A 25,771-nucleotide genomic window follows, 5' to 3' on the forward strand; every position below is an offset into this window, starting at 1 on the left:
TTTTACAATTTCTCATTGTATTTATTTGCAAGCTCATCTACTTAAGACATAATGTTGTACAAGTGTTTTTACATGCTGTGTTATATAAATGTTTTTGTCTTCTGTACACAAAATGCTTGTCACCAAACGAAAGTTTGAAGGCAATAAAAAAAAAATCACCACTACTTGCTCTCAGTCTATTTTCTTTTTCACGCTTGTGGAGGCTTTTTCAGGTATTGCGTAATGTCAATCAGAGGCTTCCCAAAGTCTATCTTGAGTTTGGTGCGACCAAAGTAGTTGTTCAACTCTTGCCACCGCTCCTTGGGGGTATGTTCCTCCTTATAGATGAGCCCTGGGTGTGTAGGAAAATAAACATGTTTGCCACAAGACCACCTGCAACTCTGGTTTCGCAAACTTATCCAGTTCAGTCTGCTTAGTGCTGCAAATCTTAATGAGCGAGAATTCAGCCACATCCTCTGTCCTCTTAACCCGACACTGCACTGCACCGACAATGTGGTCACCATTCTAGGACAGCTTTTTAACTGGCACCTTTCACCAATTTTGGCAACAGGACATCCACTAGACCAGCAATACCCAGTCTTTCCCGGCATACGCAAGGTGATCCAAACGAATGCAGCTTTAAAGAATGGATACCTTTTTATAATGCGATTTGTTTTTTGCATGTTGCACTTTGCCCTAATGTTGGCATCACTGGCTTCACTAAACGTGCTGAGCGTGCATATATAGCACAAGCTGCATCTACTATTGAGCAATTAGACTGGCACTTATGCGAGAGGTTAATTCTTATGATGGAGAATTCTCGACTGCACTTCAGATAGTTTGTGCAATCCGCAAGTTTTAGCCGTATGTCACTGCAGCTACGTTACCTTGTGTGCCGGTCACACAACGATGTGCTACGCGATGGCGCTCTGAAAACGCATTTCCATGACATCTTGCTATACACATTTTAACCAAGCAAATGAACGGCAGGTCTGTAAGCCAATAATGATTTAGATCCAGGTGGCGACTTTCATATACCACGGCACAAACCCTGCACCCATCGCGGTAACCGTAAGGCATTGGTACAGCATGCTCATTCTCCTCAAGGTTCCGCTATCAAACAGCGAAGCCAACTTCGCAGGCGACTCGTCGGCCACCGCTGCGTGGTGGCCAAGTACCTGTTCTTTGCGCTTGGTAGAGCAGAGCGCTGACGATTCTGTGCTGTTTAGAGCAGAGTCCTGTGACGTCCCGAGGCAGCATGTTTCCTTGAGAGTCCATGAACTGGCTCAGGATCAACACGTCCTAGTGGAGATCAGTGCTTCGTTTAGGACACTAAGGTCTATGTTTGTGTTATTTGACTTACCGTGTGGTTGATCTTTTTTAGCCCTAGCCTGCATAATGGGCAAGCAGAACTGGTGTGCTTAGGTTCAATTACCCGGCCTTTGCGGGGGGAATCCACGAATACGCCTTCGATCACTGTCGTGTTGCCTTCTTGAGACTCTCGAACTGCAAAAACCAAGCGGCAGGGAAACTGTCACTTACGCGGTTAAACAGTATGGTGCGGCTTCTTACTCTCTTTCACGCGAAGCGTTGTAGCAGTGCTTAACTGCCTTGTTAGCGCTGTGCAACGAAAGAGATGCCCCACAGCAGTTCGGCCCATGCTTGCGGACAGCGCCATTTTCACAGAGGTTACTACTAAAATTGCAAAGCCGCTTCGTGGTATCAAAAAAAAAAATTCAATGCACCAACATTTATTGTCCAAAATTTTATGTTTTTTGGAGGGAGGACAAATGAAGTACTTTGTGTTTTATTGCGCTGGCGTAAAAATTTATATTCTTTTTTTTTTCATTTTTTACTGACATACGCAACTAAAGCATAGATTTAGCGGCTTTTGGCATCGACGTTGTCAGGTCGTCAGTGGCGGACGGCGGTCGGCGGCGATCTGACTGTTCATTCCGCGTGCTAATTACTTCGCCGGTATCGACGGTGTTCTGTTCATTCTGCGTGCTCATTACTTACGTTCAGTGCACGTGTGTTGCCGCCACGAGGCCCCACATCCTGCGCTATGATTTCTGCAGCGCACCAATGTTCTGATCCTTCCACAGCATCGCCAACTTGTGCCGATAGTGATTAATCCGCGTGCAAAAGGCAGCATTCTGTTTTTCAGGAGAGCTATCGTGGCAGAACACAGTGCCCCTTTCTGTGAAACAAAGACTTCATTTCCGCAAAAAGCATCATAAGCGCCAAGATGGATATGTCAAGCCCCGTATTCAGCTTGAACCTGGGCACTCCACTGTCGGTGTCAGCTCAGGCTGACAATGTCGAGGAACAGCACCTTCAGCAGCTCGCGCGGCAGATCCAACCGTCCCCACTTCAGCCTCAGCAGCATGATTCGCCCATGCACCAGTCGCCGTCGGCGCAGCAACGAAATGCGAGCGTCATACAGCCCTACGCCGCGAGCACGGGGCTCACGCCGCAATCGCTCATGCAACCACAGACGCCTGCCGGTCATGTTCACGTAAGCATTGCAGCTCTTCTCATACCCGCCGCACCGCACGAACACGGAAGGAATCACTGTCGATGTCGGGATTGTATTGCCCCGTGGTCGCGCTGTGCTTACTGTGCACGCTACCATCAACGCGATAGAAGACCCCGTTCTCTAAAAAATTGGGCGTCATTGTCGTCCTTTGGCATTGTGAGAGGTTAGAAATAAGTCGGAGAGCTGTTGGACGACCAGCACGTGGTGCCCACATCTTTCGAAGCACGGGAAGCTCAGAATAAAATACTGTATGAGGAACGCGTGAAGAAATAGTACAGTAGCTGGTGGGCAGCTGAGTACTTAAATGCCTATACCTAAAATAATTAAAAGGCATTGACTTACGATGGAGAAAAAGAACTAGGAAACTAATTAGTAACGATGTAGATACATGGGCGGAAATTAAAGAGCTTTAAATGGCAGGTAAAGACAAAAGGTTAAAGCTGGTTAAATTCAATGGAAAAGAAGGAAAGTGTAGAATTAGGTCGAATGAATGGAAAAGATTAATCAGAAAGGAATATTTCTTTGATAACTCAAGAGGCAGTGCCCTACTCTTTGAAGCTTGATCAGGGTGCATTAGAACATGCAGCTATGAAAAGAAATTTAATCAAGAATATCTAAAGAACAGCGCTGGAAATGAGACGAAAAACAGACACAGACGCTGAATAACAACTGAATGGTATGCAGTACCAACTAGCTTGACACCTCACTCTTGTTAATCAAGAAGATGACACATGAGAAGTGCATAGTAAATCCGTTCAAACTGTTGAATATCTTATATCTGAATGTAATAGTATCCATCCGGATGCTGATGCAGGCACACTCTGTCTGAGATCCTAGGGTTTAGAAATAACAGTGGTCAGGTGAATGAATTTGCTGTGGAAGTTAGCAAAAAGTGATGGATAGATTGACGGCTGAAAAGCAGAAAGTAAGATTAGAATAGAAGGAATAAAAATTTATTAAAAGAAACGACAGGTTTACAACAACATTAAAGAAATATAACGGGGGAAAAAAAGCTGAGAATGGTAGCAACTGCCACCACCCCGTGTCAGAGGGGATGCTCTTATATTTCATCCATCCATCCACGATAGGGGCCTATGGTCCTCCAGAGTGCTTGTGCACTAAGAAATCGAAAAGGGGGGCAGTTTATACTGTGAAAGCCACCTTCGAATGAAAAACACTGAGCCACAAAGCATTGCACTCCAATGCTGGTTCTGCAAAGTATCTTGGGATGTGGGTAAATAATGAAGCTGTGTATCTGACGGAGCATGAAAAATCTCATGAATCATGAAAACAGTTGAAGATAGCAGGAATGCAGCTGTCATCGAAAGTAGGGCACCGTGGAATTACCATAGGTACAGTTCAGTTCAGTTCAGGCGTTCAGTCGTGTCCGACTCTTCGTGACCCTATGGACCATGTCACGCCACGCTTTCCGGTCTCTCACTATCTTCTTAACCATAGGTACAAGGGATCTGGAAATTGGCGATAGTCCATAGTCTGACTTTTGCCAGTGCGATCCCGTGTAGGAGATCAGAGGTCAGAGCATGGTTGGAAATTGGGCGGTGTTGGGTAGGTACATTTGGTTTGGGAGCACGTGGAAATGCCTCAAGTTGGATACAACATGACCTGGGAAAGCCTTCATTCGAGGGCAAGGAAGCTAGTACCAAGATAGAATTTGAGCAGTGATTGCTATAAACGTGAGCAGCAGTTGGCTAGGGAGGTTTTCAGTTGCCTGTATATGACAAATAGTGGCACGAATGGTGGAAGCGAACTAGAAAATTGTCAGACAAATATTTCGAGAGAAGTAGGAAGTGACTACACTGTTTCGGTGATGTGCAGGATCGCATTTGGCCACACCCCCCCTCTTTGTACCTTATATATGTGTCCTGCTTCGGAATAAAATTTTAGTTGTTGGTCAGCGCCTGTGTCTTTGTTTCCTTTCCTTCGTGTTTCGTCCCGTTCCTTGCGCTGTTTTATTTCATTAAGAAGTAGGAAGATCGGTCAAAATTTAGCGGTCAAGAAAAGGGATAAAGGCAGATTTAAGCATGGTTAAACCAATAGTCATGCAAAATCGGTATGACATTCCAGTTAAATATTGCGTTAAACATTCTTTTGACTAGAGTCAGCTTCTAGCCTCACAGCCTGTTCGCCTGGTGTTATGGCAAATTATGCTATCTTCTGCCTCTCACTTTTCTCTTCAGTTCTTGTCAATTGGGCACATTCTCAGGATCCATGGATGCCACTTGACAGTTTTGCTTGATGATTTATCATTGAGAGACTGGCGCAGAGTTTGGCAAAGTGTTAAACATCTTTATTTCATGGCATATAATTGGAGGTACATATGTCATTGCTTCAGAGTTTTAATATGAAAGAAGGCAAAGCTGGCTTCAGGTGAAGGTCAGTTATTGGTGCCGTACAAGCATATGGTGCACAAGAAGCAGTAGGGAAGGGGGGTACCTGCCACAGAGGTATCTGTTGTGCATGCCATCGCCCCACTCGCCACTTCAGTGGCTCAGCAATGGCTGACATCATGTTGCTACGGCAACTAGGCATGGAGGCATCACACAAACTTGCGGATGAGCTACGGCTGGATTAATGCTTTCGTACTGAAACAGAGGTGGGCCTGTGGAAAACAAGGATGCAGGCCAAATCAGCACCGGAAATGCACAGAACATTCAAGCAGGAAATAGCCAAAGGAAACATCCATGATATAGGCCGCTCATTGTTGTTCAAGGCTAGGACAGGAGATTGCAGATTAAGTTGTACAGAGTAGAGATAGACATGTTATGCAGTGTATATGGAGAGGAGGAAATGGCCGAACACTTGACAATTTTTCTGTAAAGGGCTCCGCCCTACAGCTCAAGTCAACAGGATTTATTTAGCCAAAGCATTGTGATTTAAGGACAATGGGGGAAGTATAGACTTCTTATGGGTAGAAATAATGAAGGTTATCTGATTGGTGGCCAAAATCAAGGTAAGTGAAAGTACAAAATATATTACTGTTCATGGCTAGGTGTCACGTTCCACCACGGCCCAATTCAAAGGGTTCAGCATTATCCATCCATCCAGCAAAGGTAAACCCCAACATTCACTTTGCTGCTTGATACTACTGTCATAATTAGAACCTCTCTTATTAGGTGCATGCACATTAGCCTACATTCGTAAAACACCACTTCAGATGGAGAGGTGCAAGACCACATGACACGCATATAAACCGCTTCTTCCACTGAGCTGTACAACCTTTTTATCATGACCTAGTTGTTTGGTAGCATACCTGGCGGGCAACCGAAGGGTCATGGATTGAAATCCTGGCTGCAGTTCATGAAAATTTTCTTTACATAAGCCTAAATTAGCTTATAAAGTCAAACCAGTGAGACATGCGGTGATATTCATTTCACATTAGAAGTCCTATTTTCAGTTACTTTCATTTCGGACATCCATGAGTGGCATGGGTTTCTTGACATAGTGCTAACGCCGCATTTTCTGCTGTACAGAAAACTGAAAGCTATTAATTACTTTGAAATTGCGAGCATGCAAGCAGGGTTTTGCATCTATGTCAAGTTCTTTCACTTATTTTGATAGCTTGAAACTGTATGCTACATGTGGGGATAGCATATTAGGAGACTAACGATTAAACGAGTAGCAAAGTGCCCTGACATCCAGAAAGGGAGACAGGTGCCATTAGCGTTGTCGCACCATAGCCTTAAAGCATAGGTTTTCTCCAGTTTTTGTTGTGCCTTATAAAAAATCTGTCACTCATCCAAGAAGCTGCTTGTGGTAACCAGAAGACGCCGCAGAATCTAACAGGTTTAAAAAAATAATCAGAAAACAGGGGTGCCCTGTAGAACTTCTTCTAAACCATCATGTTGCCACCAGAGCAAATTCATGGCAGTGTGCTTTCAGGTTTGCCCATGTCATGGAGGGATGTTTGCATACTACCATTTCTTTCTTCATGATTTTAGCTTTTTCTTTTTTTCTTTTTTTTTTTTTTCTTTTTTTTTTGCACAGTTGCTATAAGACATAATTTGGGTTCACTGTATACTGCAGGAAATCACGTAAGGTTTTAGTTTTCTGTTTCATATAACCTTACAGAAAGCAGTAAAATAGCAAAAATGGTGATTTGCAGTTGATGGGGTCTGTTGCTCTTCCCCATAGTAGTACAAGGGGTTCTCATTGAGTGTACCTGTAGTGTGATGACATGATGAGGACAAGTAATGAAGTATGCAGCTACCCCAACGTCTCTAGTCATCACCAACAGTAGCCTTGACCTGATGGGTCACATTGTTCTTTCTTTGTAGTCATGAATACTGAGTCCCATAATGCAGCCATTGGACAGATTACATTGTGAGGCTTAAGAAAGAGAACTTCACAATAAAATCTTTCCCATTTATTTAAGCCAGTACTTGTGGTCGCACAGCATGACCCTCAGCGTAGCAATTGTGTTAACCCTGCAGTTTGCATGCTATTCATACAACACAACCTTGTGTAAGCACTGTCGTGTAAAAATTCTGGATCTATACTTGGATGTTGCTTTTTAACGTTGGGTAAGTTTTTAGAAACATGTTGAGTTTTTCCTCATGTCATTGTGGAACTTATGTATAGCTTGTGAAACTTTGTGGGTATTGAGCGAACATTCATGCAAAGTCTAATTAGTGAAGGAAATGGCAAGCTGTTATCATTTTGTGAATGTTTTCATCTCGTGACACATGTTCATCCTCTGCTGCAGCAGTCCTCGTCAGGCGCAACTCCAACTGGTGCTGGGTCAACACCTCACTCGGCAAGTGCAAGCATCTTCCCTTCTACGCCGGGCCCGCCCATGACACCCATCACACCGGCATCAGCGGACCCTGGCATTGTACCGCAGCTGCAGTATGTCAAGCTGACTATTTGTGTATAGACCTTTTTCATGACTGGCCTTCTTCTAGTGACGTCCAACACTTGTGCCATACCTTCTCATCTCCCATCTACATTGAATGCACTAGATATCATCATCATCAGCCTGACTATACCCACTGCAGGGCGAAGGCCTCTCCCATATTTCTCCACTTAACCCGGTTCTGTGCTAGCTGCATCCGCTTGACCCCTGCGAACTTCTTAACCTCATCCGCCCACCTAACTTTCTGCCGCCCCCTGCTACACTTTCCTTCCCTTGGAATCCAGTTTGTTACCCTAGATATAGACACTAGATATAGTGTTACCCTAGACACTAGATATAGTGTCTAAAAATGATAAAATACCTTTTTGTCTAACTGTTTACTTTTTTTCTTTTTCTTTTTTTAGACGTAGAACAATTAAGTTTACTGTTTGACGACTACTCCTTGAATAATAATTTTCTTCTTGGTAGGTGAAGTAGCTCGGTGTTGACGTTGCAAGCTACAGTGGTTGATTTTGTTGCTGAATGGTTAGTGTATATTCTCTCTCTAATACACCCCGTATTAGAGAGAGAATATACACTAACCATTCAGCAACAAAATCAACCACTCGTATTAGAGAGAGAATCTACATTAACCATTCAGCAACAAAATCGACCACTGTAGCTTGCAATGGCAACACCTGCAAAAGGCTTAATGAGTTCTTAAAAATAAGATTTTTGAGTTAATGGAGCATTTTCTTTTGTATAATACTGTATGCCATGGTGGGCATCAGAAATGTACAAGGTATCTGGCAAGCTAGTTTATTAAATTCCAGTTAATAACCTTTTAACTATTAGAGCTAACTGGCTCATTTAATGACCTTGTAGCTTGCCATTAGGTATATCCACATAAAGCCTGCGCTTCAAACACACTTGCGCCAAGTGCCACCGTGCCCGAGGGTCAGCTAAATTTGGTCTGTGCATGCGCACGGCACCAAACGCAAGTGGCATGAGCCACGATGCTCCATTCTGTTTGTGCCAGATAATTGGCACAAGCTAGGCATGCTACACACCACAGTGTTGCACTGTGTTACACACTTCACAAGCAGCTGCTAGTTTGCAACAATAGAAGAGGACCTCACGGCTTTCCTCTACTCTTTTCTTCACAATTTCAAGTTTATTCAGCTCTCCCTCTCTTTTCTTCATAGCTTTGATGTGTTTGCAGATTTCCTCAGCTGTTTTCTTCACAGCTTGAACAGTTGGCATGAGAGGGTGAGTGAGCCAGTACCACGAGCACAGGATGACTTGGGGTGGCACTCATGTGGTGTGATGCCTGGGAAGGTTTTTGGAGTCTGGCCTAAAGTTCTTAGGTTTTTGGAAATACAGAAGTCTTGTCGATACTGTAGCACAAAAAAAATTTAACCCATGTATGCATTACACCAAAACTAAAATGCTGGTAGCGACTGCAGCTGACTAGTAAGAAAGCTGTCCTTCTACTCAAAAGAATCTATGTTTGAGGTTTGCTAGGAGTCTTTGGTGAAGCACCATGTATACTACTTGTCTTTGAATCTGCTCAATGTTTTTCGTTGTTAGACTCATAATGTGAGTCCTGTGTTAATATTCTGGAGTAAATGAATATATCTTCCTGCAGGAATATAGTCTCCACAGTGAATCTGGGCTGCAAGCTGGACTTAAAGAAGATCGCCCTGCATGCTCGAAATGCGGAGTACAACCCTAAGCGCTTTGCTGCTGTCATCATGCGCATCCGAGAGCCCCGAACAACAGCTCTCATCTTCAGCTCGGGAAAGATGGTCTGCACTGGAGCCAAGAGGTGCTTGCTTCTGTCTTGTTCACGTTTGCAGCGGCACTCTTAGTATGGAATAAGTAAAGTTGAACATTGTAATAGTGAAGTCAAAGAGGGGCTGCAGTTTCTTCATTACAGTAGTTGCTTCATTCTAGCTGTAGAAGGCCTTGGCTGCACCTGTTGCATGTCTATAGGCTTCCTCTCACCAAATAGGCCAAGGACAACATAGTCTGTTGCTGGTGTGTGCTGAGGGAGTCTTAAATGCCACCAAATATAGGTGTGCCAACAGAGCATGTGAATCTAGTACACGAGTCTTGGAAGAGTAATGGCATAGAAGACGGGAAGAGAGGTCCATCCAGAAATAGCATTGTTTTCTCAGCGCTAAGGCCGATACAGGGCATGGTAATCGAGGTCTCATGGCTGCAATTCCATTGTGAGTGCCCATTTCAGTTCTTCCCAGCATAAAAAAGCATCAGCATGCTTGCCTTAATGCTTCACTGCATGGCAGCACTATCTCCTGGAGAAATAGTATGCCAGAACGAAGGCCATCCAAGAACCATCTGATAGTTTCAGAAAGGCCCTTTGCCTCGGGGTTTCAAAGAAAAATTATCTCAGTTTCGTGTTATTTCCACACTGTGGGCAATGGTGTTAGCGACCGCTTCTTTTTGTTGAGGTTGTCAATGGGATGCTTGTCATCCCGTCAAAGTCCTTTAATTAACACTTTTTCATACCCAATGCAACCTGGTCAACAAAAGTTTTCTTGTGATTTTGTTTTCCAATACTTTAATAGTCAGTAATCTTGGACTTATAACCAGAGCCAGTTAAGACTGTCAGACACTCCATACAAACTTGTGTCAGTCATGCCATGTGACCGTAAGAAGCCTAGTGCATTTGTAGCTGACTGTGCTGAGCAACATCGTTCAGTGGGGCTCATACTCAGGGTTTTGGCAAAGATAGGTACACTGACTTCGAAATTTTGTCGCATCGGCACCGACTATTGTCCAAAGAAGTGCTGTATGTGATCACCACTCACAGCGTGAAAAGTGTTCGACAGAGCCAGTTAAGTGATATAATTTCACATTTCAGCACGGGAAGGCTATAGAGCTGTTATGCACCATTATATATAAATATACTCAGTATGAAATGGGCAGTGAAGATCACTTGGTGTTCATTATAGTAACCAATCATAGCAGAAATTCTGCTTTGTTAAAACCAGGTATTTGGTCTTCTATTGAGGTGTCCAGGGAGAATGTCTATTTCTTCGTTATATCTCTTATCTGAATATGGTGAGATTTTAATGTAGTAGCCTCTTGAACGTGAATATAGTCACATGAATCTATGCTAGACCTCTGCAGTCATTCTCAAGGTCACTGCTACATGTTTAGACTTTCGAAGAGAGCCTGGCAGCATACTTCCTTTAATAAAGCTGAATGCGAGTTATGCATACAGTTGGTAGAGCCCTTCAGAATGCTATTTTACTCAGTATGCATAGCAGCATTTGTAAAATGGTTTAATAGTACATATGCTTGTTGGAGAAGCATACAAGGAGAAATAGAAATGTTCCTTTTTTTTGAAACTTTAAAACTGCATGCTCATTCTGTATTCTTTTTCATGTGTAGTTGCTCCAGGGATTTCTCTTTTTGGCAACAGCCCCACATTGTATTTACAGACCTGTATTGGTAATGGCTCAGGTACTTAATGGGTGATTAGCATATGCAGTGTGATAGGCTCAAAGGTGTATGGACGCCTAGTTTTTCTTTGTATGTTCTGTTATTTGCAATGTTGTGTAAGACATTACTGTACATGGATCACCCCAAGCTATTTGCCTGTGGCTGCTAAATAATTTATAATCTATTTATTTATTTTTTTCACCTGTTTCTACTTCAACAGCCCAGGAATGGCTGTAATGTCAAAGTATAGGTTATGTGAGGATGGAAAACTTCAATATAGTCGCGCCCTAATTGTTCTGATTCACTACCTAGTATTTGCAAAAGCCAGCCAGCTTCAGAACAGGAACCACGACTAGTGAAAACGCACTTATTATATCTAAGTTTCTTTTATCCCTCACCTAACCTCTACTTAAATTTAACATTGTGACCATTGCTCAGCTCTTGAAACCGGAACAGATGAGAAAAAAAAAAATTACAAATTGCTTAGCGGTTTTGAGCGACTGCCAATGGTGGTCCGTGTACAGTAATCCTCACGTATCATTAACAAAGTATGCAACCAAAATTTGGCGTCCATACTCCTTTAATACCGCAGTGTCTTAGCAAACCTCTGGTACACGTAGCAGCAACAACGTAGCATGTGTCTTAATGCTCCTCCTGTCTTATTTTATCATTATTTGCAGTGAGGAGCAGTCTAGGCTGGCAGCAAGAAAGTATGCCCGGATCATTCAGAAGTTGGGTTTTGATGTGTGTACTTCTCTGCTCTTCTGCTTTTTATTTTTGTTGCATGAAAAATAGTGTTATAATATATAGTTAACAGCTTATGGTTGTGTAGTGCTGTCTTGCTAATATGCCTAAGTACTTCGGTGTCTGGAGGAAGAAAATGGGTGAAATTGTAACCAACATTTCTCAGAAGGTCTCATCTTTGTTTTTAAGTTAGTGGAATGTTGTTTTATCGACCCCTCTCAGTTTGGAAATTCAGGTAATTCCAACTAGAGGCACGGTCTCAGGCAATGCCCATGTAAGTCTATGGCATCAGATGCTCGTTAATTCGGACTTGGACGGGCTCGCATCGGTTAAGAGTTGTGTCGAGGTGAGACCTGCAAAGCCAGTAGTAGTTTTAAACAAACCTACCAGAACCTGAATTGTTTGCTACAGTGGTGCCTGTGTACCTCAAACATTCATTGCAAACATTCATTGCATGGCAGGCATGACAACGATCGGGGTCCGCCATTGTTAAAATAAGCCCAGCGGCCTAGTTTTGTTTCACTTCTCTTAAATTGACATTATTCATTAGAACAATATAACTGCGCACACATACTCAAGCACGTTATAAATCAGCAGCAAAATTGCAAGTTATCTCACTGCTGACTCAGGTAACATTATGCCCTCTGAAAATTTAGATTGTTTTGCTGGGAGATTTAGTTCTTGTAGTAAGAGAGGTCAGGACTGTGATCTTTACAGTCCATTAAGAGAGTTGGCCTGAGTCAATAGTTTGCCATGCTTTAATGACATGGATATTACTCTCATAATATTGGAAGCGCTGTGTATAGTCAGATATGACTTAAGTCTGCAGTGATCGCCACACAGAATTCCACTGTGGCTACACAGAAAACTAGCCACCAGACGAAAATATTGGGTAAACCATTTTTATGTCTCTGGCTTATTTGTATTGTCAAGAGGTTGATTTTGTCTACTGCTTTCAATGATCAGTGCTGTAATGCAGGATGCTGTGGGCACTAACATGCTTTTACCAACTGGTGTAGATTTTTTTTTCTTAAGTTGTATTCTAATATATAGAAAAGGGTCGAGAAACAAACTATTGCTGTTGCTGCCACACCGTCCATCTTAACAAGCAATATTAGCACTTCATTCTTGTTCATGGGTCTCTCGGGTGATCTGTGAGCCCTTTCCATCATTGACATCACAAGACCTAATTGAGTGGTAGAGTAAAAAAAAATATATATATTTTTTGTTAATTTTCTCCACAATAAATCCCCCCCCCCCCCCTCACTTCCATTTCTTTTTTTCCTTTTTGCTGGGAAACAAACATTAACATATATACATAGGGCCAGAAAATTGGTTTTTGCTAGGAACAAAAAACTCATCAGGGTGGTTATGAGCACATAACACAAGCATATAAACTTTAGCTATGGTTGTAGGGCTAAAGTTCATTCACCCCCAACACGTGTTGTCTTGTATGCCATGGAAGCATCAGCCTACTGCCGTTGTACTATTGGCATGCTGTGCTGTCACTGGCTCACAGCAGAGGTCTGTGTTGAGGATGGTGTGAAACTGTCTAATCAGTTGAGAAATGAACAGCTCACGCTTCAAAATTGGATGGTGTGGTGCACACTGACCCTTTAACCCAAGCTTTGTTGTATATATTTGCAAACCTTTTTACAGGCAAAATTCCTCGACTTCAAGATCCAGAACATGGTGGGCAGCTGTGATGTTCGGTTTCCCATACGTCTCGAAGGCCTCGTTCTGACGCATAGCCAGTTCTCAAGGTCAGTGTCTTGCCTGCGCCCTCGCCAGTCATTCTTCGAAGGCATGAGACCTGCTGGGTTTCCTGTAGGGGTGCATTCTTGACCTTTTCATTTCATTTCACTTTGTTTATATTGATATGATGGGTACAAGCGTCCCCCGGCCCGGCGCCCGGCTCTCTCAAAAGGTGATGTGGGAGGCAAGAACACAAATGGAAGCATGAGTGTTGCAGATTTGCAGGCAATTTTGCAGTGCCCATCTCCTGTCTTTTTTTTTTTTTTCTTTTTTCCTGGTTGTTATCTTTTGCTTTGTTTTTGACATTAATGGATGAGTACCAACTTTCATTGCTTCTTCTTTGCTTTTACAACGTGAACCACTTATCACTTATTCCTATGCTAAAAAGTCCCTCTGTGTTTGGACCATACAAGGGCACTTATGCATTTATTTGCTCCTGTGGCATGGCATTTCAGCGTTTATAGCTGTAGGCACGGTCTGCTGCTCTCATCTTATAGCTGTGATCATCTATCTCTGTTTTACAGCTATGAGCCTGAGCTTTTCCCTGGACTCATCTACCGGATGGTGAAGCCCCGCATCGTCCTGCTCATCTTTGTGTCAGGGAAAGTTGTACTGACAGGTAAATAGGCGGTGCGCCATGCAAGCTGAAGGATGTGTTTTAGGAACAAAGAATGATTATTGTGCCATGTGCATTGGTAATGTTGAAGTTCTTGCTTGTTGTCTGAGGGTGCGTTTTATATGTTCCTGGTGACACATGAAAGCATGTAGTATCAAGGTGTATTTTTGGCTGCATCATGCCAAGGCTTGCTGAATGCTGGATTCATCACCGTGTATATTTTTGATTGCCTCGTCAGTTTTTAGGCATTCTTATAATTCTAATTTCATGGGGGGGGGGGTTAAATATTTGAAACCTTTGAATTAGCAAATCAAATATGTAGTTCACATCCAAAATTGCAAGCGTTGAATACATTCTTAAGTTTTCAATACTAGTTTTCAAATAATTGGCATAACGTTTGAGTTAGACTCAACATAGTTTTCTTCTTTGGCTGTTTCAAAAACAGTGTGCTCTCGAGACACTCGACATGCTACCACAATTTGTCTGCAGGAGTAGCGAAATTCAGTGCCATGATACAGTTAATTAGTGTGGCGGTGGTTGTAAAGCTCACATAGGGCCTCCAAGATTGGGTAAATAATGAGCAGGTTTAGCAAACCCTGCCGCATCTTGGAGTGCGTGTTTCATGCGTAGCTCTTACTCCTCTTTTCTGCTCAGATGTGGCACTAGTATACTTGCTGTAGTTACGATTTGGAAGTGCGGGATGGGCAGTGTTGTTTTTCTTTCATTTTTCTTGCCCACACTAATTTATGCAGTTACGAGTAATAGGAGGTAATTTTCTTATGCTTATGCTGGGGTGATCATGGAGCTAGTGTACTGATTTCATGTTGCATATCCTACAGTAGAGATGAGTGTTGCATCTTTTAGCAGCCACAATTACACTAAAATCTCGAAACCCAGTAATTCGGATAATACAACTTAGGAGTGCCGTACTGGCCAACACCCATGTAGGTCTGTGGGGTTGAATGCTATAGTTACCAAATTAAGACATAGCAGGCTTGGTCCACTTAGTGCAAATGGGTAATCGCGTCGAGTTACGACCCACACAGCCAGTGATCATCCAAATAGATCTCCCTGAGCCTGAATTGCATGCAACAGTGGTGCTTGCACACTCTGTGTGTATTATGAGAGGCACAATAATGATGCAAGTCCCCCACTTCGGAAACGTATACCTTAGTCACTCTGTTTCGGTTTCGCATTCCTTAACCTGACGTCACCCTACAGCTGCGACCGGCACGCGCATTGGCCAGTCATGCCGTTGTGGACGCTGCTTGACTTGTCACTCTTTCTTAATTTTTATTTTGGGGTGGTGTCTCGCTGCCTTAATGCCTACGTATATATCTCTTGCACGCATCCACATGCTTCTTCTAGTATGCTGAAGCTGCGCTATGGGCAAGTGCCGTTTCACCGCACTGTGCGCTTCACAACAGTGTTTCACCAGGTAGACTGCAGGGAAGCATTCTCAAAACATGACAGGGTAAATTTGTGAAGGGGCATCACTGCTACTGCATTTCACTGCGAGTAGGGTAGCAGAAGCCTTTATGAATTTGGAGCACATCTTCAACATTCCTGGTAGTGTACACAAAGCGAAGAATTTGACAAAACACTGTCGTTCTCTCTTGGGTTTTGCCTCAAAGTCAGGTATCACACAGGTGTTCATTAGATAAAATTACTGCAATGCAAGTGGTTTTCGGCAATATTTTTCAGTTCCATTCAGACTTTCGTTTAATTCAAAATTTTGTCTGGTCCCTTGAAGGCTGAATTAATGAGGGTTTACTGTATTTCATGTGTAGTGGCATACCGCTGCTACACTGCTACCTCCTATAGGCTTCGCACAGTTATTTGTCCTATACAAATATATGCCCAATAGTACCGAATACTTGTAGGATCGCTTATATTTAGCCCCTCTGCGATGGCTCAGTGATTAGGATGCTGGACTGCTGAACCAAGGACACGGGAGCGAATCCCAGCCGCGGCGGTTGCTTTTCCATAGAGGTAGAAAGCAAAGTGCCCATGTATTCTGCAGCATCTAGTGAATGCTTAACCCCAGGCAGCTAACACTTCCAGAGCCCTCTTCTACGATGTTCCTCATAGCCCAAGATGTTAAACCTTGTAAATCAGACTCATATTCACTTCGTATTCGATTCACTTTTTGCAGCAATAATTGTGTTCAATTTGACAACAAGCCTTTACGATTCGTATTTGATTCTGTTTTGAAGAGTACTATATGTGCACCCCACACCTGGGTGATACAAGGATAGAGAAAGTAAACTCGGTGGAGTAAGCATGGAGTCAGTTGGGCAGTCTAGAGGACTAAGTGGCAGTATCGTCTGGTGGATTATAATTAGGCTGATGTTGATGAAGGCGTCTTAGAGCTGCCTTGTGTGCTGTATTAAGGTAGTGGGGAGCTGGTTCGTTGCTTTTCTTTTTTGTGTGTGTGTTTCTTATTTATTTATTTTTTTGCCATTGTGTAGAATGGTGTATTTAAGGTTCCATTGCTAGTGGAGATGTAGCTTTTTTACATGCATGCAGCATAACTTAAGTTCTTTTGTTGATTGAGTTCTGTTCAGTCGTTCAGTCGTGTCCGACTCTTCGTGACCCTATGGACCATATCACGGCACGCTTTCCGGTCTCTCACTATCTTCCTAACATCACATAACTTCATCTGCAGCGCCTCGAGGATGCCATCTAACCATCGCATTCGCTGCCTACCCCTTCTCCGGTGACCCTCAACCTTTCCCAACATCAAATCTTTCTCCAGCGACTCCTCTCTTCTCAATGACCAAAGTAGCTGAGCTTTAACTTTAGAATTTGACCCTCCAATGAGCAGTCAGGGTTTATGGTCGACAATATCGACTGATTTGATCTTCTGGTCGTCCAAGGAATTCTCAAGAGTCTCTGCCAGCACCACAATTCAAACGCATCAATTCTTCGGCGGTCAGCCTTCTTCACAGTCCAACTCTCGCATCCATACATCACAGCTGGAAAGACCATAGCACGAGTTATACGGATCTTGGTTGGCAGTGTAATGTCTCTGCTCTTTACTAGGCGGTCAAGGCTAGCCATGGCTCTTTTTCCCAGAAGCAGGTGTCTCCTAATTTCATGGCTGCAGTCTCCTTCCGGGGTAATCTTGGAGCCCAAGAAGAGAAAATCTGTCACAGCTTCCACTTCTTGTCCTTTGATACTCCAGGACGTGATGAGGCAAGACGCCATAATCTTTGTCTTTTTAATGTTCAGTTTAAGCCCAAACTTCTCACTCTCTTCTTGTACGCGCATCAGAAGTCTCTTGAGTGATATCTTTGATTGTCTCACTTCACTTTCTGCCATTAAAGTGGTATCATCCGCATATCTAAGGTTGTTGATACGTTTCCCAGCAATCTTCACTCCAGCTGAAGACTCGTCCAGACCGGCCTTCCTCATGATGCACTCAGCATATAGGTTAAATAGGCAGGGCGACAGTATGCAGCCTTGTCTCACTCCTTTCTCAATCAGAAACCAATCAGTAAGATCATGCCCAGTTCTCACTGTGGCCTCTTGTCCTTCATACAGGTTCCTGAGTAGACATATGAGGTGATTTGGAACTCCAATCTCTTGGAGAGCTTGCCACAATCTGCTGTGATCTACGCAGTCAAATGCTTTCACATAATCAATAAAGCAGAAGTAAATGGGTTTCTGGAACTCTATTGCTTTTTTCCATAATCCAGCGAATGTTGGCAATTTGGTCTCTAGTTCCTCTGCCCTTGCGAAACCCAGCTTGCACATCCGGAAGCTCCCGATCCACATACTGCTGCAGCCTACCTTGGAGGATTTTCGGCATCACCTTGCTAGCATGCGAAATAAGCGCGATCGTGCGGTAGTTGGAACAATCTTTGGCACTGCCTTTCTTTGGAATGGGGATGTAAACTGACCTCCTCCAATCCTCCTCCAATCCTGTGGCCACTGCAGGGTTGTCCAAATTTGCTGACATAATGTATACAGAACGTTAATAGCGTCGTCATGGTTGAGGTTTTGAAGCAACTCAGCTGGAATGCCATCAATTCCGCTAGCTTTGTTCTTAGCAAGGTTGGCTAAGGCCCATTCAACTTCACTCTTCAGGATGCCCGGCTCGAGATCAGTAATCACAACAGTCTTATGTTGGGTTTGCACATCCGGGTCCTTGTACAGTTCTTCAGTGTATTCCTGCCACCTCTTTTTTATCTCTGAGGCTTCCGTGAAGTCCCTGCCTCGTTTGTCCTTTATCACGCCCAAATTAGCACAGAAGCTTCCTTTGATATCTTTGATTGTGTTATACAGAGCTCTTGTGTTCCTCAATTGGCTGTTGTCCTCAACTGCTTGGCACTGTATGTTCAGGAAGGCATTCTTATCTCTTCTTGCTATTTTCTGAAAATCCACATTGAGAACCTTGTATCTTTCTCTTTCCCCCATAACTTTTGCCATCCTCCTTTCCTCAGCTATTTGCAAAGCCTCTTCAGATAACCAGTTTGCTTTCTTGCATTTCTTTTGCTTTGGAACTACCTTAGTAGCAACTTCTTGTATTATATTACGAACATCAGTCCACATCTCTTCAGGCTCTTTGTCTTCTAGATCTAATTCTTGAAATCGATTCCTCACTTCCACAGCATATTCTGATGGAATTTGATCCAGATCATACCTGAAAGGCCTTCTAGTTTTCTGCGTTTTCCTCAATCGAAGCTTACATTTGGCAACAAGAAGCTGATGATCGGTGCCGGAATTGGCCCCAGGCCTTGTTTTTACTGCTTGTATAGCGCTTCTCCATCTCTGCCAGCAAAGAATATAATCAATCTGATTCCTGTACAGACCGTCCGGTGAAGTCCATGTGTACAGGCACCTCTTGTGCTGTTGAAAATGAGTATTCACTATGGTCAGTTTGTTTTCTTGACAAAACTCTACTAGCCTCTGCCCAGCTTCATTTGGCTCACCAAGGTCGAACTTGCCTGTAATTCCGGATATTACCTCTGCCATATTTAGGCCGTTCAGCACATGCAATCTCTGGATGTATATTTCTGCTTGGTCATGATAAAATTTCAGTTGCGACTCTGCACTTCCCATGAAGCTTTGTTGTTGCTTGAGTCCTTTGTTTTATGCTTGCTTTATGGTGTAGCTTTATCATCTAGTATGCTTTGACCACATGTTGGTAGGAATGCGAAGTGCCTATTGGCTTTTTTTTTTTTTTTTTCCAATTCTTTTTTCTCAAAGAGCTGATGGTGTGACCACCATTTCAGTTGGCAGAACTGTGTAGCTTTACTTGGGCATCTTACGTGTAGCATGCACTTGATTTTGTTTTAATGAGATGGGGTGGGAAGTTTTCCTAATTTTGCACTGCGTAAAAGCAGTCCATACATTATCGTTTGTTTGCAAAGGTCATGTCTGCAAGCCCAACGAGAGAATAATTTGTAGCCAGGCTTGTAGCACTTAGCCATATATGGCTGCACTTTTCTAGGCAGTGTTCCTTATTTATGTGTGGTTACTTTTCTCCCTGTAATCACTGTCTGTAAATGCATGGATTCAGTGTGTATGTTGCATTACACTCAGTATTGTTTATCTTGGTGACTCTGTTGGAAGTGTGCTGGCTTTGTCTTGAAGTTAGCATGAATGCTGAGCCCGAACAAGCTCAGGCACTTGCAGAATAATCAGATATCTGGGCCATAACAATTCTCACAGTCTTTGGTGGTGTTCATAAAACAAGAAGGTAGCATGCTTGGAGAAGCCAGACTTGTCAGAAGCCAACTGTCGTTTGTGGCTCCTGACGAGTCCATCTTGTCACATGTCGTTTTCTGGCTCCCTAGGTCTTGTTTGTATCCAGCAGGTCTTATGTAACACACATTTTTGTCTAGCTGACAAATGATGGCTTAGGTACCGAAGGATCATTTTTGCTCAAATTTCTGTAAAGAAAATATGCTTTAGGGGCTTAAAAAGTAGTTTGCAAGAATGGCATTTTAGTGCAAATCAGAGATAAAACAAGTGGTATGATTAATGAAATCATAACAATACAGGCACATGCACACGCATGCACGCACACGTCAATGAAAAAAAAGCAAGTATTCTTTGTCATCTTGTGACGTTCAGCTTGTGAGGTCAAGCTAGTGTCAGTGATAGTTGGCTGCCATGAGTGTTGTGTGTGACGCTTAGCCACATAAGCAATAGGCATATAGGGGAGCACCTGGCTGACCTCATACCCAAAGCTAAGCTCCGGAAATTTTTGTTTCCTCTTCCTTCTTTTCTTCTAATCTTGTCATTTGTGGTACTGCCTCTTTACTTCTGTTGACTGTTGCCCTTCTACTTTTCTCAGCAATGCAGTGCATCTTGTGTTTTAAAGAGATGAATACAGTTGAAGTGGAAAAGACAGGCATGCAGAGAGCCCCAAGGGGTTTTGCTGTGTGCCTCCCATCAGGGCCATCTTACCTGAGTTAGCAAAGCTTGTGTCCACCTTTGGGCTGGAGTTCATTGTCGTTACCGACACTTCTGTTGGGAACAGGCAGGCATAGCAGTGCTCAGATAATTGTTATTGGGTATCGGTAGTGCCCCATTTCAACAATATCTGCAGTGCCATTTTGCATATTTGCAGAGGCTGTTTGCATTAGTGTGCTTACAGCAGCTGTTAATTCTGACACATGCTCACCTTGTGAACTTGCTCTCAAATACATTTTTGTGTGAAGTTTGAAAATAACCATTAAAATTCAATTTCTGCGCAGGTGCAAAAGTGAGGTCGGAGATCTACGAAGCGTTTGACAACATCTACCCGATATTGAAGGGCTTCCGCAAGCAGTGACCAGTGCTTGTTATTTATGAGTGGACTTTGTTAGCTGCATCATTATCGCGCATCATCTAAATCCCTCTCATGATGCCCTCCAAGGTCACACCTGCAAAGAACTGTGCTGTGCTCTCATGAGGCATGTGTTGCCATATGGCGGACACAAAATCTGTGCTGTTACAGACTTGGCAGGAGCCCTTTTACAGTTTCATGCGTAAAATTTTTTGGTTCTTTTTTCGTATGTTCAACATTGATGCAGATGTCGTGAAAATATCATGTGTTTAACATTGTTGCAAATGCCGTGAAAGGACTTTTCTTGTTTTATATTCTGTTTTCACTTCACATTCAGTTTGTGTAGAATCACTTCAAGCAGTGTTGAAATTTTGTTAGTGCTACTGTTTTACGTTGTAAGGTGAAGCAGGAAGTGCATTGGTGCTTTATTAAAGGGATGGTCTGTCCATACCTCTCTCAAGTTCTCTATGTGTACTGTGTATTTTGCATTTGTAATAACATATGTAATTGTCTATAGCCATTTGACTATGAGAACATTTAAAGTTGGCTTTCATTTATCGAGTATGTAACTTTACACATAAAGTCATTAATCCTGATGGCCAATGGTGTATGCAGCACCACATAAGAAGCCTATTGCGTTGCTGTATGTGTGGGGTAAAACTTCAGTGGAGCAACAGGTCTGCATGACCAGATTTGTGAAAAGAGAATGCTCAAGTACAAAATATTTGCCCTTGGTCTGGATGGCAAGTGTCGCACCCTTGTGCTGCCTGCACTTTTCAAATGGTGTAAAACGTAGTGAAAATTGTCCATCAATTAGTGCAATTCAGCAACCAATTTACTCTGGTAAGGTACATTGGTTTGCTTTGTGGGATTTAACATCCCAGAGTGAATCAAGTTGACAGACGCCATAGTAGAGGGCTCCGGTCCACCACCTGGGAATTTTTAATATGCACCGACATCGTGCAGTACTTGGGAGCCTTACTTGTCACCACCATTGAAAAGTTGCTGCAGCTGGGATATACTACATATATTCTCTTTTGAATGCCCAAACTAATGGATATTAGGGATGTAAGTAATTAATGTTTGCGATGTAAATGAACAGCACACATATTCCCTTCCAATTTTTATTGCTCCTCCTCTGTCAAACATTTTTTGTGAAGTGCACCAGTGTGTACTACCCACCGCAGCTGCCAGTTTCTATTAGGGTGAATGTTATGCCTTTTATTTTATTTTTTTTTGTCTCCTTGCATAATGTTTGCCAGTCTGTGTACAGATGGAGCAATATGAAAGGAAACATTGCATTTATACTCTGGAAATTTATTCATACTTCTGCGTCAAGCTTGAAATGTCTTCAGGGGCAGGCATTATGGGCCTCTCAAGCCGGTGCATGCAGAGCGCCTGGTCTTTGGATTAACAGCACTAACATTTAAACTGTGCTTGTAAGCCAGGTGTATACTACAGCACAGTAAGCTGTGTGGAGGAAAAACAAGAAAGCACCCATTGGAAGGGTGTGTAGAAAGAAATTCGAAGAAAGTATGCTCACTTATACTTAAAAAGTCCATTTTGGCTGCACGCTTGTGTGGTTATACCTTGACCTTAGACACAAGCAATCACGAGTATATTTTGTCTTCTTTTTTTGTCACTTTAATATATCTGGATAATCGCTCCTAATATGGGGACAATCATGCTCGTGCATGTTTGTCTGAAAACTCGAAGGCCATTGTTTGCCACACCATGAACAATGGCCGTTAAAAAAAAATGGCCACAATGGAAGAAAATTCATTAGCATTGGAAATTTTATTTTCACTTCTGCATGAACTATAGAAAAATTAGAGTGCCACAGACTCGTATTTGGAGAGTCTTTTCAGAGACCTCGTTTAGATTAGAAATCCCCCTTCATCAGAATCCATACTGCCTATTTAAAAATAGCTGGTAATCCCTTTGAGAGAGAGAATTTGTTGTGATATGGCTTGCTGAGCAAATGCAAGACAGTTATCTGCCACGAAACATTACTTGTGCTACTTTATGTACTGGGGCTTATGTGCTTACTGCTAGCTTTGCTAGGTGTGCATCCACCCAGTCGAAAAAAAAAAAAAATTTGGTTCCTACAAGTTCTATTTGGATTCAAATGGTGCGCAGTCAGTTTCATTTGGTTCTATTTGGATTTGAGATTAGCCCTGCTTAGACCTGTTGGAACTTCTATAGAAAAATTAGTTTTTTAACATTTCAAATGGACTCAATGGTACACGATTCCAACTGGTTCCATTTGGGTATTTCAACAGTTCCATTTGGACATTTCTGACTTGGCATTACTGCACAATAAACGCTCATTACAAACACAGCTCAGAGGTGTGGACTTTTTAATAAATGTCAGTAGCTTGGACTGGTAAACTGTACTCCCCACTTGTGTCACAGCTGTGACCGAAATGAAAGTATATATATAAATCCAGAGTGCACTGCACATGTAGGGGGTATGTGTCTACGTGCCGGTCTATACAGCGAATGATTTGAGAGCTTCAGTTCCTTTTGTGTGTAACATTTCGGTACCTGCAGTGTTCATCCCAATCGTTACTTCACCTTTTTGAAAAGATACAAGGTGGCTGAGAAACAGTTTTTTTAATTGTAAAACATAGGTATATTTTCTATTATATCCTGGATGCAGTTCTTTGTGCTAGGGCATATTGGTCCCGTTTGGTCCAAATCCCAGTTGGTGCCAACAGGGGGTAAACACAATTGGAAAATTCAAATGGTACCATTAATAGAGCGTAGTTGTAGGCCAGCTGGTGGAACATCATAAGGAAAGAAACTGCAGAAACGACCAGGACAGAGGCAAGATCAAATTGGTACCAATTAGAAATTTTTCAGTTGAAGCAAACTCCTGCATCTCTATTCTCGTTACTACTCACAAGCAACAGTAATATGAGATTAGTGCATATCTTGAACACTACACCACCGCAGCTAACATTTGACTATGCTCAGCACACAGCGCTACACGAGTACGACGCTAGCTTGTGTCACCACGGCTATGCTGTTGCAGAAAGCTCTGCAAGTCTTCTAGCACTTTCTGGTGCAGTTCGCTCATGTCACGCGTTCCATCGAGGTAGACGACGTCAGTCTGCGTGTCCTTCACTTCTTGCATGTTTTTAACGTACATGGGCCACACGACTTGCTCGAAGTAACCAGGCACGTCGGCTGGATCGTAAGTGCGCGTCTGGCGCCTAACAAAACACTCATCGCGCGGCAACGTGAAAAAGTACCGCTTGTCGAACAGTTTCGCCAGCTTGGGGTGGTTGAATATGATGTGGCCGTCGATAATGACCAGCCTGTTGGGTCCTCGCGGCGACTGTGACGTGCAAGCCGAGACAGCGTCAAGAAGTTTGTCCCAGTCGACACTCGAGAGTGCCTCCCAGTTGGCATGATTCAATTCGGCGATCATTTCGTGATTCTGGTCGAATTCGGAGCGGAAGAAGTCGTCTTGGTGAAATATAACGCAGTCCTTGAACACCTGTTGCAGGTAATTGACGAGCGAAGTCTTGCCGCCATTGGTGACGCCGGAAACGCCGACAAAAACCCAGTTGTTGAGCATAGCAGATAGCAGCGCTAAGGTTTTGATGTAGCTTACTGCGGAACTGCTACTGCAGACGTCTCGCTGAACAGAAGAGCAGCAAAAAGTGCTACAAGGTGAACCCCTCCACTTTCCCTACAGTTTTTCCAAAACGGACGCCCATCATAAATGCTGCAGTGCTGCAGTCGTAAGTTTAGTACATAATATCTTAGGAGAGAGCGAAAGCTTTAACATCAGGAAGGGCAGTTGGCACTTCTGATAAGCATGACAATAACGGCACGACGACACTCGCATATGCGGCAAGGCAGTGAGTGGCATTGGACAAGGTCATGGAGGAAGGGAAAACCGGAAAACTGGGTCATGCGTGCTATGCAGACGCAAGCAACGCAATGGATGATGGATGGATGATGGATGATAGTGGCTCTGCCCTTTGTATCGGACGGCAGCTTGCGCCGCCTAGCCAAAAACTTAAAAGAAATATATTTATCTCTTCCCCATTTTTAGCTTCTAATTCGCCCGTATCTGTCCCCCTCCCTTTTTTTCCTCTCTTTATTCTCTTGACTTTTTCCACCAATCCTCTAACCTCTCTTTTGTTATCAGAACGCGTTCCTCATCCATGGAGGAAGTTTTTTTCTTCCTCCATGTCCTCATCCATTCGTCCATCTTCCCCAGCAAATCGCAGCGCTCTCTCCAGATCTGCCGCTTTTTCCGCGGGAAGGGCAGGACGAAGTTTTTGGCACCTTAGAACAACATGTTCCGTTGTTTCCTCCTCAGTTCCGCACGCCGCGCATAATATATCTACTTCCTGAAATTTTTTCCTGTACGTTTTTGTTCTGAGGGTCGATGTAAATGGTCGCTTTACTTGGAAGAAAACACGTGCAGCTGCCTATTGCCAGCGGCATCAACTCGATGGTGGGGGCATGGTGGGGGCCCCTGCGAACTAAAGCGCAGAAAATAAGACCTGCCAGAACTCCAAAGAACTAGAAAGTAAACATAATATTCACGCTCAGGAATGAATTTAGTTTTTGTTTCTTGCGTAAGAAAAAAATGTGTCACATTTATAATAATATTTTAACTTGTTTCTAACGGCCTCTCTCGGCCACTTAGCATCCGCTGCGTAGTTGCCCGAAGCTCAGACACGGCCGCTCAATAGGGTGGTAGAAGTATAGCGCCTACTAGAAGGGTAGCTCAAATGTTATGCTACCATGGCTACCATACTATGTCTACCCACGGCCGGTCTCGAGAGAGAGAGCGCTCTCTCCCTCGAGACCGGCCGTGGTCTACCATGGCAGACGTTCACAAACTTCATTTGTGATTGGAGTAATGTCCGCACTCACTGCGGTGTCCGGAACATTTCGCGGAATACGTCGACATAACTAACAGAATAAAAAAAAAGAAACAGGCATTATTATTAGGTTACTTTTTATCAACGTTGCTCTTTATTCACCGCAATTTGTCTATGAAGAAAC

General features: G+C 43.2%; 3 protein-coding genes across 4 annotated transcripts; 1 reads left to right on the forward strand and 2 right to left on the reverse strand.

The window, feature by feature from the left end:
• Positions 1-1,663, reverse strand: mRpS18A (mitochondrial ribosomal protein S18A). Its single transcript, XM_084581834.1, has 4 exons — positions 1,552-1,663; positions 1,343-1,485; positions 1,158-1,281; positions 1-331 (listed from the first exon to the last, which is right to left on the reverse strand). The coding sequence occupies exons 1-4, from the start codon at positions 1,655-1,657 to the stop codon at positions 189-191; spliced, it is 516 nt and encodes a 171-aa protein (XP_084437960.1). The 5' UTR covers positions 1,658-1,663; the 3' UTR covers positions 1-188.
• A 205-nt stretch (positions 1,664-1,868) lies between these two features.
• LOC146175460 (uncharacterized) lies at positions 1,869-23,081 on the forward strand. Of its 2 annotated transcripts, none has more exons than XM_084581835.1 (7): positions 1,869-2,497; positions 7,242-7,384; positions 9,019-9,198; positions 11,522-11,585; positions 13,245-13,348; positions 13,865-13,959; positions 20,667-23,081. In XM_084581835.1, exons 1-7 carry the CDS (start codon positions 2,228-2,230, stop codon positions 20,741-20,743), a joined length of 933 nt encoding a protein of 310 aa, XP_084437961.1. In that variant the 5' UTR covers positions 1,869-2,227; the 3' UTR covers positions 20,744-23,081. The 2 variants fall into 2 exon arrangements, with proteins under 2 accessions (XP_084437961.1, XP_084437962.1); XM_084581836.1 differs by having other exon boundaries at positions 7,245-7,384.
• Positions 23,082-23,338: 257 nt separating this feature from the next.
• LOC146175461 (nicotinamide riboside kinase 1) lies at positions 23,339-24,645 on the reverse strand. Its single transcript, XM_084581837.1, has one exon. It carries the CDS (start codon positions 24,321-24,323, stop codon positions 23,742-23,744), a length of 582 nt encoding a protein of 193 aa, XP_084437963.1. The 5' UTR covers positions 24,324-24,645; the 3' UTR covers positions 23,339-23,741.
• Positions 24,646-25,771: the final 1,126 nt, after the last annotated feature.

Source organism: Amblyomma maculatum, chromosome 10 (assembly GCF_055883805.1).
Source record: "Amblyomma maculatum isolate TAMU_Amacu chromosome 10, ASM5588380v1, whole genome shotgun sequence".
Classification (NCBI taxonomy): domain Eukaryota; kingdom Metazoa; phylum Arthropoda; class Arachnida; order Ixodida; family Ixodidae; genus Amblyomma; species Amblyomma maculatum.